The sequence below is a fragment of the Tyto alba genome, unplaced genomic scaffold (genome assembly GCF_018691265.1).
Source record: "Tyto alba isolate M040663 unplaced genomic scaffold, T.alba_DEE_v4.0 Super-Scaffold_26, whole genome shotgun sequence".
In the NCBI taxonomy this organism is placed as follows: domain Eukaryota; kingdom Metazoa; phylum Chordata; class Aves; order Strigiformes; family Tytonidae; genus Tyto; species Tyto alba.
The window spans coordinates 17967246-17981287 of NW_024881300.1; the positions used below are offsets into that span (position 1 = coordinate 17967246).

At 42.6% G+C, this 14042-nt stretch overlaps 1 protein-coding gene across 1 annotated transcript in view; it reads left to right on the forward strand.

The window, feature by feature from the left end:
* Positions 1-1604: 1604 nt before the first annotated feature.
* Positions 1605-14042, forward strand: part of CDYL2 (chromodomain Y like 2) — a 61307-nt gene continuing 48869 nt past the window's right edge. Inside the window, exon 1 of the mRNA XM_042797585.1 lies at positions 1605-2052. Coding sequence (XP_042653519.1) covers positions 2029-2052 — 24 coding nt within the window. The 5' untranslated portion in view covers positions 1605-2028. The remainder of the gene's footprint in view (positions 2053-14042) is intronic.

Genomic DNA, 14042 nt, shown 5'->3' on the forward strand with positions numbered 1-14042 from the left:
TCAATCAAGAGCTGGATGTGCATGTGTTAGATCTTACTTTCATCATAAAAGGTGACAACATTTAAAATACCCAGTATCAGTATTTCGAACAGGAATCCTCTCAGTCAAAAGAGTCATCGGCTTCACCTCACTTGGACCACGCTGGGATTTTTAGTCATAAATGAAATTTCAGAAATAATTCAGCACTCAATACCAGCGACATTTATTAACCACGCCGATATTTACCATATTTATAATCGGCTCCTACCTGCCACTCGGATAATAGTCTGGGCAGTGCCAAGGCCCACATTAACAGGGAGTGCAGTGTTACACCAAAGACTGAAATCAAAAAATGAGAAATGCCAACACAATGAAGACGAACCAAAGCCACAACCACAGCAAAGCCAGACCATGCAGCACTCATTCAGAGTCACTCCGAGGGAATGGCTACCAGAGGTCAGCTATGAGAGCATAGTCTAAAACCTGGTAACAACTACAGCAGGCTGGCTACAAAGCCAAGGTGTGAAGAACTGGTCAGGGCAAACTCTGAAGGCGCTCTTTTGCGTCAAAAAAAAGAAAATATCGAGAGGATGCCAAACACTTTACCTGGAGAAACAAATCCTGCACAGGACAAAGCTGCAGGAACGTGAGCTGATACTCAAGAGGCCTCCACAGAGCACAGCCCTTTGCTTCACAGTGGCCATGGTATCGCGCTAAGGGCCCTTTGCCACACACCAGCTCTTGTTTCCTCAGGACCCCATCATGAGCCTGCTGGAAAGCAGGGCTTCTTCCCACAATGAGCTAGTTCATCTTCACTCATGGCCAAGTCAGTGTGAGAAAACCTCAACCTGGGAATCCCCAAGCAGCAGGTGTTGGGCAGTAATGGCGGATAAAGGCAGGTGGGAGGTCAAGATGCTGCCCGGCTTGCTTGGTGCCATCTTCACGAGGCTCCCTCGCTCAGGTAAGCTGCCACACTGGGCCATGAGGATGCCAGCAGCCATGGGGCCACCCTTTTCCTCAGCAGAAAGGCACAGAATGCTCTAACGTGGCAACTGCCAACAGCTTCATGCCACCCCGCATCCCACAGCCGCTTCAAAATGCTGGCCACCCAGTGCCTCCATGTGACGACCAGGTGGCGGGAGGTCTGTGGCTTCCATTTCCTGGAGAGGGCTGGCTAATTTGCAAAATGGCTGCAAGGGAGCAGGAGAGGCCTCTCCTCGGTTGGCAGAGGGTGGGTGCCGTCAGAGGCGAGAGGTGGCCACGAAACCTGCCACCCTCCCTCAGGCAGTGCCTCCACGGGGAGCTCGCTGGAGGCTTCCCGCCACCTCCATTTCCTCGGCGATGGCCATGGGGTGGGTGGGGCGGCCATGCGGCGCCGGCGGGGCGGGAAGGTGGCCGGCAGGGCCGCCCGAGGCCGGCGGCAGGGAGCCGGCCCCGCGCCCGCCTCTCCCCGCGGTGACCTTGGGCGGGCGCCGCGGCCCTCCCCGCCGCGCGGCCGCTCCTTCTCCCCCCCACCCCCCCAACTCTCCCCCCCCCCCCTTTTTTTTTTTTATTAATTGTAAACATTTATTTATTTATTTATTTAAGCCGCGGAAAGAGTTTGAAGTGCTCTCGGCTCGGAGCGGGCGGGGGGGGGGGGTTGGTTGGGGAGAAGAAGAAGAAGAAAAAGAAGAAGAAGAAGAGGCCGCCCTCCGAGCGGCCCCGGGACTTTCTCTGCCGGAGGGCGCGGGGGGACCAGTCCCGGTCCCTGTCCGTCCCCCCCCGCGGCGGGGAGGGTGGCGGCAGGCGGGCGGGGTGGGGAGGGGGGGGCCCGGCGGCCCCGCCGCCGCGGGGGAGACGCGGCTCCCGGCGCTGTGCGCCCGAGCTGCTGCTGGTTACGCCAGCCCCGCCGCCTGCCTCTGCCTCTCCTCGCCTCTGATTCTGCGCACAGCCAGCCCCAAAGCCTGTCATTCTGCAAAACACAGTTTACTCAACAGAGAGAGCGAGTGGGGGAGCGGGAGAGGTGGAGAGAGGGAGACGGCGCGGAGGAGCCCAGTCCCGCAACCCAGCATGGCTTCAGGGGACCTTTACGAGGTAGCGGGGGGCCGCGGGGCGCCGCGGGGCGGGAGGGCGGCGGGGGGGGGCGCCGGCCGGGAAGCCGCGGAGGGCAGCGGTGGCGCGTTCGGGAGCCGCTCCGCGGAGCCCTCTTAGTTGCCGAAGAGCAGAGGAAATTGCCGAGGGAAGGGCTGGGGTAGGGGGAAAAGGGCTGGCGTGTGTGCCGGGGGGGGGGGGGAGGGAGGGATGGAGCGGCTCCCCTCCCTTCCCTCTGCCTCTCTCTTTCTCTTTCTCTCTCTACTTTCCATCGGGCTTGATCTTAGCAGGCCTTGCAAGAGAGAAGGAGGAAGGAGTGAAGGAGAGCGAGAGTTAGCGGTAGGATGGGGAGGCGATCGCAGTGTGATGAGCCCGGAGAGTGGAGAAAGTCCAGGTAAAGTCATAGGCGCTCTGGACGTGCTGAATGTGCAGATTAGTGCGAAAAAATGCGCCTTAGCGCTGCCGGGAGGCGCAGGGATGGAGGCGGCTCTGCGCCCGCTGTGCAAAGTGCAGGAGCCGGCGCCAGGTTGCTTCACCTCCCGCCCGGGGGGCTGCGGGGGCGGTGGCCGGGCCGGGGGGGGCCGCGCCGCGCTGCGCCCCCAGCACCATGGCGGGCTGCAAAGTTTGGCGGGGGCCCCGCTCCGGCGGGCCCGGGGGGGGGGGGGGGGGGACACGGGCAGGAGGCGGTGCGGCCCCCGGCCCCCCCGGCAGCCCGGCTTGCTGTCCCGAACCCCCAACCCCAACCCCCGGCCGCAGCGGCGGGGAGAGCGGCGAGGCATCGGGCGACGGCCGCCCGGTTTCCAGGGCGGGGGCGGGGGGAGAGAGAAAGGGGCTGGCAGGCAGTCGGCGAGACCCAGCCAAATTTTGACCTCAGGCACCCAGTTCTAATGCCCGAACTGAGAACAAGTCTAGCCACTCTTCCCGTGCCAGAGAAGAGGGAGAAAGCAGAAATTAAAAATAAGAAAGACTGGACCCGGGTGTTTTAAGTGCCCGGCTTCCAACCAGTGCAACCAGAGTGGAAGTCTACCATCTAAAAGAACCAAGCAAGACTGGACGTCCTACACCAGTTCTTGGTCTGGAGCACTTCCTTGGGCTCCACGTGTCCTGGTGAAATGGCCATCTGAGTTGTGGCTGGCTGGAGCGCATAGTTTAAGGGCTGGGATAGAAACAATCGCCTTCCAGTTGGAACTGTGTGCCGGTGATTAGGCGCTGCTCAAGCATCAGGGTGTGTTTGGGTGTGGAAATGCTGCTGCGGTTCGTTGGACATAGTTGGACTTACTCTCCGTTTGATGATCTGGATGGTCAGCCGTAGGGTCTTAAGTGCAAGAAGCAGAAGGTCTGGCAGTTTTCATGTAGACGGTTTTTACTTTCATGGTCTTTCAAAGTCTTTAATGAAGGGCATAGTTAGGGGATGACATTGCTCTATTAGGACTTTGATGAGTGGGACACAGACTTACTTTGAAGTGAACAGCACTTACGCTCTCCTATGTGGTGGTAAATTATCAGAAGTACATGATGTTTTGAATAGTATCATTGACCTTTTCCCACCATTTTGTGATATTTGTCATATTACTTTGCAATTTTAAGGATATTGCATGTCAACTCTATTGTTGTTGTGACTGGTGTAGCCAGTGAGAGTTCTGTGAAGAACAACTTTGACCCAACAAAGTTAGTGATAAAATTCTGTAATAGTAACTTCTGGGATGAGTAGAGGATCTTTGCCTGGTCTTGCCTAAGTTTTCTTCAGATGTTTGGATTAGTTCTGGAAAGAAATAAAACTGGTACCTCTTAGGCTAATTGTAGCTTTGCTGGTTTAGCTCCTGGTCATCATTAAAAAATTGTGCTTTTTTATGATCTTTGTGTTACTGTAAGATGACGACTTTTCGCAGTTGGATGAGGTCTGCACATTGAGTTCTACTGCGTGGAATATGAGTGATGCTGCTCAAGTAGTAACCTGGCATGGAGGTGTTCTGTGGGAGAGCAGACGTAAAACCCAGTTTGCAGTCAATTTTAGGCCCAGTCACTTTGCAGACATTTGCATGGATGAATGTGAATTGTTAGTAGTGTGGTTCAAAGCCTCTGAACCACTTCCTTTCTTTTACTCCATTTGAACCACTTATATGTGTCTTATATTCTATAATATTGAAGACTTGTATCTGCCAGAACAGGTAAGTGAAAGTATTCCTTGTAGTGTGAGGTGTTTGGAATACGACCTTCTCAGCTGGTCATGGTGTAAAATCTTCATCTATGTGTTGGATGTGTGGAAAAAATTATGTGCAGGGCTTCGATTATCAATCCATCTACATTTTGCATCTCCACTGTGAAGTCCACCCTAACAGAGGTCAGAAGAAATGTCTAGAAGGCTGAAGAGTTTGTATGTCTAGTGGGTAGCAAGTGTGTAGATAGTAGTAGCTTCATTTAAAAAATGACTCAGCTTTGCCTCCCTGTGCCTTCCTATCCTGGAAAACCAACCCCATCAAAGGGACTCATTAGAAAGAAGCTGTTACAACTGTGACGTCCCACACCAGTTACCATGTGAGATGGAGTGTTTTGTGCCTTCAGAGCTGACACCTCCCTTCTTGCTTGGATACATCATTCTTTTCTGTCCTCCTGAACAAGTGAAACATGTGGATAGCAGGATGACCATTAAACAGATTCAGGATTTTAGCTTAAAATACTTTGGGGATATTGGTGTAAATAAATAATTTGGGGCTTATAGTGACGTTCCAAAGGTATACTGCACTCCCAATTCCCCTTTGACTGCATTAGTAATATCTGAGTCCTTCAAGGATTCTTACTGAACTTCAGCAAATAAGACAATAATTACCTCTGCACTTGGGAGTATTTAATACTGGCTGCAAAATTATTTTTGTTAAAGTCAATCATGATGAAGGAGCCATGATAAAGCACATTAAACAGTACAGTCTGCATTACCTATACTAACTTTTTGTATTTTGGTGGCACTCAAGGAACTTAAGTATAAAATTTTAAGTTTTGGAAATCTATGTGTGTATTTATCCTGTCAGTTCATTCATTTTCTACTGTTGTATTATTTTAAAGGGCTTTTCAACCTTTTAAACTTAAAGATAAATTCAATTAATATCTTTATATGGAAACAAAATAAGATCACAGACAAAACAACCTCAGTGTTTGGTTAACGAGGTGCCTTTTTCTAGTTAGAAAAGGCTTCTAATCACCTGAAATACCTCCTATTATATTTCTTTTAGTATTGTGAAATAGGTACCAATTTATTCTAGAAGCAAAAGAATACCCATTGGGAATTCTGTGTTTACTGGTAGTCAGTTCTAGATTTGTGTATTAGAACCAAGACACTTTACATCAAAAGAGAGTTTCTTCCATTAGAAGAATAGAAGGTAGGCGTTCATTTTGAAGTTTTATTTTTAAGTAAATATTTTTTTCCCTTTAACGGTAAGGAATGCTGTATATTTTGTAGTGTAATTCTCAGGCTATATAAAATACTAGTTTGGCTTTGTTTGACTTCCGTGTGCTTATGACTTCAAGCTTTTCTGAGTAGGTGAAAGAGTGATGGTATATTCCCCTTTTTTTTTTTTTTTTTTTTTCTCTCATAACAGGTAACCTGTTAAATATTAAAGAACTATGGTGCATATTCCTTAGAAATAACAAATTGAAAATAAAGGACTGACAAAAGGGTATTCTGCCTTGATCGGAAATCCTCATTAATTTTGGTAATAAGCAGAAAGGGTAATACGCTTTAATGTGAATCAACAAACTTGGTATTTAAGTTGTCAGTAATTTGAAGTAATATTTTGTATTTTCCATGTACAATTTAGTTCTCACATTTTCTGAATCCAAATAGTTCTCTCACAAAGACTCTGGTATTAAAAGTATGTGAGATGGCTTTAGAGGGGAAAAAAATTCAATGAGCAGTGCACCTAACTTTATTTTTCCTAGCACAGAGCATCCTGTTTACTGCAATAAGGGTCTACTTTATTGATGAGTATATGAATCAGTTATCAGTATCATAGAGATGCTCGTGAAGCTCATTTTGATGCTTTTTTATTTAATATTTTGGGAGTTTATGTACAATGAACACAATTAGACATCCAGGGACGATCATGTTGAAATCTAAAGTCTTATTTTAACATTGTATCAGATTATTACAACACCTTAGGTAAGTGATCTAAAGATTATAACTAAATCTCTGAAGGGGACTGTCACATGCATATATTTCTGGATCACAATAATATAATTACTCTTTAAAACTCAGTGGTTTTTGCATTAAAGTGTTGCTCTTTGTGGAAAAGTCATGTTCTAAAAAATGGCATCTTCTCACTGAAATGATGTAGTGTCCATGGACAGGAGGCTTGTCCACCACAGCGACAGATTTCAATTAAATCTTAGTCTGTTTATGCAGCTGTGTAAGAATGAGCTGCAGTTTAATTTAGCTCACGTGATCCACCAGAAAGATAATGTATTTCCAGATGAGTTACAACATCTCCCCTTTATACCTGCACCCAGGTACCAGCAAAGCCAAAACTTGAAGATAATAATGGCACTGTCTAGCCTGCTGAATCTTTGTTACATGTGGAGACATGCAAATCATAGAAAACATGGCTGAACTTTTGGACGCTAGGTTTGGCTTGCAGATGCAGAGTTTAGAAAACAATTTTTTTTTACAAAGTAAGGAAATGCAAGGTTTTGAGCATTGAGGCTTCCCATCTTGTGTCTCTTTCACTGGAATAACTTTTTAGGAGAGACACATAATTAAACTTGTTTATTGAACTGGAAAGCAGAAATCTATTTTTAGACTATTTCATACATGTATCTTCTACTGCAGAGGTGACTTGCAAGAAGATGGTATATTTAAGTAAATGTTATTATTTCTTAATTTAGATCAACCTCTTTATTGGTATAACAGTTCCATGTTGAAGGAACAAGACTGATTTCACAAGCAGAAAACAGTGACTTGAAGTAGGATCTGGGGAATATAGAGCAGTGAAGAATCCACTCCTTCTGTAGAATGGCACGCTATGTGTGCAGTGCTGCTGACTGCAGCAATACCGGGTTTGTTCCTACCAGCTGAGCATCTGGTCATCTGTAATTAACACTTTAGTTTTATATATATTTTTTTTAATTATTTTTTTTTTTTGGTGTGTGGAAAAGCTTTACTAACAGCTGTTTTGAAGAATCAGCTGTTTCTCTATACATTGTCATTGATCTATTATCAAAATCAGTTTTTATAAGACCACTGTTCTCAAAATAAGGTAACCTGTGAGCAGTATTACCCTCAGTTGGTAGAAATCTAGAAATCTTGCTGCCTGATGAAAGTTTTCAGGACTCTTTTCCAGTTAGGTGTGATTTGCAGTGCAGACAGTATTCTTCAACCATTAAGTGGGCAACCATCTGGACAATAGGTTAAACTGAGGTATAAAGCCAATAACAAAGAGTTAACCTGAGGTCCCTTCTTGTAATTCTCTAAATTAAAGATACTGAGTGAGTTTCAAAAGCGTAACTTGATAACTCTGGCAATATTCATTATCTTACTAAGAAATTCCAGTGTCGAGCCGCATATGGAACATTACAATGCACATAATGACTGTCTTGTTTACCTACAACATCACTCTGTTACCACGATTCCAACTTCCTCATTACATTGTAAACTGCTTGGCATATTTGGGGATACTGAAAACCAATTGATTTCTTATGTATGTTGCCATTTTGTTACAAACTTGATGAAGTGTTTTATCTGGATCCAGTGTAGTTTATCTCAGGATAACAGGTCATAAGCATACTCCTGCTTGGAAGAGCTACTGAAAATACGCTCTGTATCACTCTCTAAAGCCTAAACACATGCAGTGAAGATTTTCCCACCTCCAAAGACACTGAACTGAACATGGGTCCCTTCATTGTCCCGGTTCAGTGTTCATACCTATCTGAAGATTAGAATGACATAAATTCTTGTAACACTTTCTGAATGACAAATCCAGTGCTTGACTTTGGGTTGATCTTTCATTCAAAATTAAAACCCAGCAATAAACTAATTGTTTAGATATTGTTTTTGAAAGTTAAAATATTTAGAGAGAGACAGTTCAAATAATGGCAAAATTTAAATGTGATTTAATATTGAAAGAAATTGGCTATTTTTTTTTTTTTTAAATCAATGGAGTAATTGTGACGGCCAGCTATGCTGTAAATAGCATTTCTTTGTCCATTCATTTGACTTTTAGCAGTATTACAGTTCCTTGGCTCTGTACATTTTCATCAGTGCAGTCCCTTTTCGTTGTTCCTCCTTACCCATATATTTTTCAATTTCTGCAGCATGTCTGACACTGGCAAAAAAGATTCATTAAATAGTTAACTATTCCTTGTGTTTAAACTATTAGAACAATATAATGTGTCAAATGATTTAAAGTGAAATATTTGCAGTGTAGAGCAACTAGTAGTGGGATATGTGAATGCTGGCTTGCTTTACATTCATGCAAATAAGAATATTCTGGCTTTGACAAAAGGAAAATCGTCTTTTTGGCCTGTTGAATAACAATGTCACTCTTTGTTTATTAACAAAACTTTAGACTGGTAGTATTGCAAAGCTGAAGGGAAATACACTTCGATCTGTTTTCTTCTATTACACAGAGAAAATGTAGCTTCCAATACTATTTCAATACAATCTCATTATCAGTCATAATATAAAATATTGTTGCAAACCTACCAGGTCTCTAAAAACTTTCACAATAAGTTGATATGATTGACCTGTGTAGAGAAAAAATTATTCTTTTTGTGGCTTACCAAAGGAGGGGAAAGAGGTTGACTCTTGCAGAATTGTGAACGGTAGCAGCATGATCGGTAGACTACAACAAAAAACTAAAGCAAAAACAGTATTGAAAACATCTGTCAGAAAGACACTTTTCTTTGAAAATAGCAGTTGCCCCACTTGGGCTTTGCTAGATTTCTCACAGACCACCCACAAAACTTGCAACTCATTCCTTCAGAGGGGCAAAATAGGAACAATGAGGACATTTTCTTCCATAAGGCACTTCACTGCATTTATTTAGATTTTGTGAGGTTTATTTAAAACCATCTTATAATAATGTAATCACTTACATGTGCTTAGCACCCAATGGATTAAGAAGAGATACAAGGGACTACACACCACTAAGTCTGAGTTCCATTGCACGCAAGTTAGTAACACCTATAAAAAGAAATAGAATCAGCAGATATATGTGAACATGTCTTATTTTGGAGAAGAGTTAACATGAATTTTTAGAGGAAGGTCACGTCTCACAGAACTCAGTCAATATTCAGATAAGAATGGCTCTGGCTGGTGTAAATGGATTTTCAAAAAACCTTCTGGTAAATTCCCACAGGAGCAGCTGTTAACAAAACAAAGCAGTGGTCCAGAAGGGTTGGTCATCTCTTAGACTACCTGGTTCACAGAGAGGAAGCAAGGAAGGGCAGTTACAGCAGAGTATCCAGACACCAGTACTGGGACCTGTGTTGCACAACAGAATCATCTGTTATTTGGAAGGAATTGTATTTACTGCTGATAATTTATAGATTATTATTAGCATTGTCAAGAGAAAGGTTGACAGTGAAGAGCTGGATGAGAGTGGCTGAAATGCAGTGTTTATAAATGAAAGCTAATGATCAAAGGAAAGATAATCCTGACTATACATGCATATCAATGAGCCCTGAAGAAGCTGTTACTATTCAGGAGAGATCCTGGAATCATTGTGGAAAGTTTTTGGGTGTGTCTATACTAGTATTTTAATTTGGATCAGGTGTGTGCTTTTGAAGTGAATCTCCCTGTGATCCCCATTTACCGCACCTCCGTTTGCATCATGGAACTGTCTTGGAGAGCAGTGACTGCACTCCCTTCAGATGAAACTAAACCAGAAAATGTGTTCCAGCTCCTAATGGGTGTCCAGTCCATGGGACCAGACTACTGTTTATCAGAGGTAAACCTTGGGCAAAGAGAATTTTGGGTGTTACTAAAAAGAGCAGTTGAGAATGAAACAGAAGATGATGACCGTCATGTCACTGGGGAATACCATTGTTCATCCACATCTACAGTACTCCACCCACTTCAAGAACACAGAACTAGAAATAATGCAGAGAAGGGCCAAGAGGGTGTTGCTTGGTATGGAATGCTCGTCAGTGAAGAGACACCTTATGACAATGTTCTGGCTGGCAGAAGAAGTAATTGAGGAAGGTATGAATGGTATGGAAAAGACAAATGGGAGATGATTAGTTAATTCAGTGATGAATGCTATTTCTTATTGCACAAGAAAAGGCATGCAGCAAATGAAATGGTTAGGCAAATGACTGAGACAAAGGAAGTACTCATTGCCATGGGATGTTGTGGAAGTCAGAACTGCAAATGGTTTCGAAGAACAGTAAAGCAGCTTCTTGGAGGATAAATCCCTTTATACCTTTCAACACACACGCACACACAAAAATGTTTAAATTGCTAATTACCAGAAGCTAGGAGGGTAGAGCAAAGGCAGTACTCACTCTACAGATGCTGTTTCCTAAGCATCCAGTAGCAATTTCTATTAGAATATAAAACATGTTGAGCTACATGGACCTTTAGTCTGACCTTGTATGGCAGTTCTTAGTTTTGTACTTATTACAGTCATTAAACAAACATAGGTATTGACTAAGATGTTGATACAGTCTGTAGAGATCACATACCCAAGTTGTATTCTGGTATTCTAATTGCTAATCATTGTCAGTTAGTATCCTTGCAAACTAAAGGACAAATCAGAATAGTGGGTTCAGTTTCCAACACAGAAAAAGTTGGTTTCTGTTTTAGAGACCTCACAGTTTAGACTTCTAACAAGATGCAACAGGTGGTAGAAGCAAACAAAAGTAGAAGAAGGGAAGAGGTGATGAAGTAACACTGAATCAAACATGCATAACAAAAATGAAGTTTTGGCTCATTGCCGTAGCTCTGGCTAGTAACTGGGGTAAAAGGGATAAAGATAAACTAGAAAACATTTGAGTAAATGCATGGAATGAGGCAAATGATCGAGTCAGTATTATTAGAAGGTTATATTAAGGTAATAAAATGTTTCCAATTAACAAAACCAGTTTTCTCCTACTTATATGAGAAAAGCATTCCAGCATCTAAAAGGGTTTATCCACAACTTCTCTGTATTTACAGTTTTGGATGATCTTCATAGGCTTCCTTAATGCTGTACAGGGTTGTTAATACACATCTATCGATTTTTAAAGGCCTTACCTGAATATACATTAAAAAGTCACTGATTTTTTAATAAACCCATCAAGTTCCTATTTTGTTGTTTTTTTTCCAGAAATGGTGATTACGTACATGCTGAAATATAAACACTCTCATTTCTAACTGACCAGCTCAACTTGTCAAATTCATTCACACATGCAAAATTAACTTTTTTTTGACATCACTTCGCAGTCACTGCAATGAGCAGTGGTATTGTAAACTGTTCTCAGATGTCAGGCTAACTATGAAGGAGAGAGCTTTGCTTATATATCTTACTAGTATTAGTAATAAAAGAGATATTACAAAGTAAAGTATGACGTTACATAGATTTTTTTTAAAAGTTGTAAAATTTGTTTGGCTATGCTAATGGACTTTCCTGTAAATGTTATGCAGTTGAAATTTGCTCTAAAAATAGTTCTGAAACTGTTAAACCATTTCTCTTGTTGGAGAAGGGACTGTTTTGCAAAATATCAAATCACATTATCACATTAAAACACCTGATGAATTTGTCTTTCAGAATTGTTTTTGCGATAGGTTTCAGGTGTTTTAGCACAGGAGATCTGACAGGAAAAGTGCTGGGGAATTCCTGCTAACTACAGTTCACATGGAAAGAAAATGCACAGTAATGCAGGGTTTGTAAATAGATTCCGAGACTGTTAGACTGTAACGATGTTGATCACAAAGATTTTTGGTGATTAATGTGAGGGAGGAATAGAGAACTCCAGTTCATTCAAACATGAATGCATGAATTTAGGATGACACAGCATGAGAACACATTCTTTGATGAGAAGTGATTGAACTTATCTCTACCTAAGCAGAGGAAGTAGCAACCTTTTAGGTTCAGCAACGGTACAATGTAACGTTATAGCTTCAACTTAAATAGGAGTGTGACTCAAGTATCAAAATTCATACAGAGAGGAAGATGGAGACTTTCTGCATCCCAAATTAAGTACTAGGAATTATAGGGGAAACTACATTTATGTACTAAAATGCCTTCACATGACTTCAGGGGAAAGAACCTGGAAGTTCTTGAAGGAATAAATATTGGCTGATGAGAGGCAATTAAAACTTTGTGATTTCACTGCAGTAACTGGAAGCAAGACTGTAATAGAGTCTGGGTGCACAAACTCCAGCTTTTCACAGTCTAAAAATGTGAAAAGTTGAAAAGAAGATTCCACTCTTGTGTAATTAAATATTAGCACCGGTTCATAATTTTCTTCTGTGCTGAAATGTCAGAACTGATGTACTGTAATAGTCAGGAAAGGAGGTGGTAGAGATGATGAGGAACTTGACAATGTTTTACGCAAGTAGCCACTATTATAAACCTAATACTACCATATGCTGCAGCTGAATACATAGTAGTATACAGTATTTATATAGTCAGCAAAATACACCATAGTATGGAAACAGTGATAAAAGTAACAGGAAACTAAAAGAAGTAATGTCTGTCAGCTTCAGCTCTATGGTCACAGAAGAAGCAAATTTTAAATTTTTTTTTTAATTTAGTTTTTACAGTGGAAATGCAAAACAGCTGCTTTTCTGTCTTTATATATAAAAACAGTGTGAGACAGGCAATTAAATAAAAAATAGACAATTCAGGCTGCAAAACTTAGTAACACTTAACGTTCCCGTTACTTAACTTTATGTCCTGATAATATCTTATGTACAATAGAAGCCCTAATCATCTGTGCACTGATGATACGCAAATGATGCAACAGAAACCCTGGAGAAAGCTGTGTTTGATAATGTACTTTTACATACACCAGGGAAATAGCGGCTCTTTTACTTTACACCCACAGAAACACGTTTCTTAATAAAATAAAAAGGCCTTCTCACTCCTGCATTTTCTTTGCCTCTTGGTATCAAGAATGACAATTGTCAATTAACTGTGGGAATCATGGGTCTCTCAGAGCAAAATTGTTCGGCATCACAGGGCTGAGCAATGTCTTCAGAGCCCAGGCAATTTCTATCAGCTCCTTCCTCTGACTTTCCTTTGATTTAGGACCTGCTGTAGCATTTTGTACATAGTACTGATGTGGTAGCACTTCTAGGGAAGCTGGGGTATAAATACACCATCAGACTATGTGGAGGGCAGGCTGCCTGTGCGGCCTGACAGCAGCTAATGAGTATCAGAGTGCTCTGCTCCTCCGTGTCCTCACATACCATTCGGAGGCCACTGGAAGGAGACTCGGCCACCCTCCTCCTGCCGTCGTCCCCGCTGCCTTCTCACCAGCAGTGAATGACTTCCAGTGCCTTCCCCATGCATTGGCATGCCCTTGCATCAGATGACAGATTAAGCAGGAGTGCCAAGGTGGCCTTGTCATCTCTCCCTGCTGACTAAGGCCAATGCAAACAGTAAGTTGCATGGCATCTATCAAGTGGATCAAGATAACAAAAATTCCAAGCTCCAAGGAAGACACCCTTTTTTCTTATGTTTCATTGTACACATCACAAGTTTTGGATTATTATTCTCATCAATCTTTTGTTACACTGATAGAATGCACTTTCATCAAAGAACAGCATGGCTCAACATGTGGACTGCCTGTTGTAGTTCATAGTCTTGTATGAACTGTTGTTCTTGCTGTCTCTGACAGCTTCAAGGAATTACTAGAAGAATTGATGGAAGGCTGCTGTTTCTCCCAACTGAATAACGTCCCCTAGCTTTGTCCCTAGCACTACAAAGGATGCCAGATCCTTTTCCTGCATTGTTTGACCAGCCTACGCTTTCTCTGACATGACATTACTTACAGTATTTCTAGAGAGTGCCAGTGAT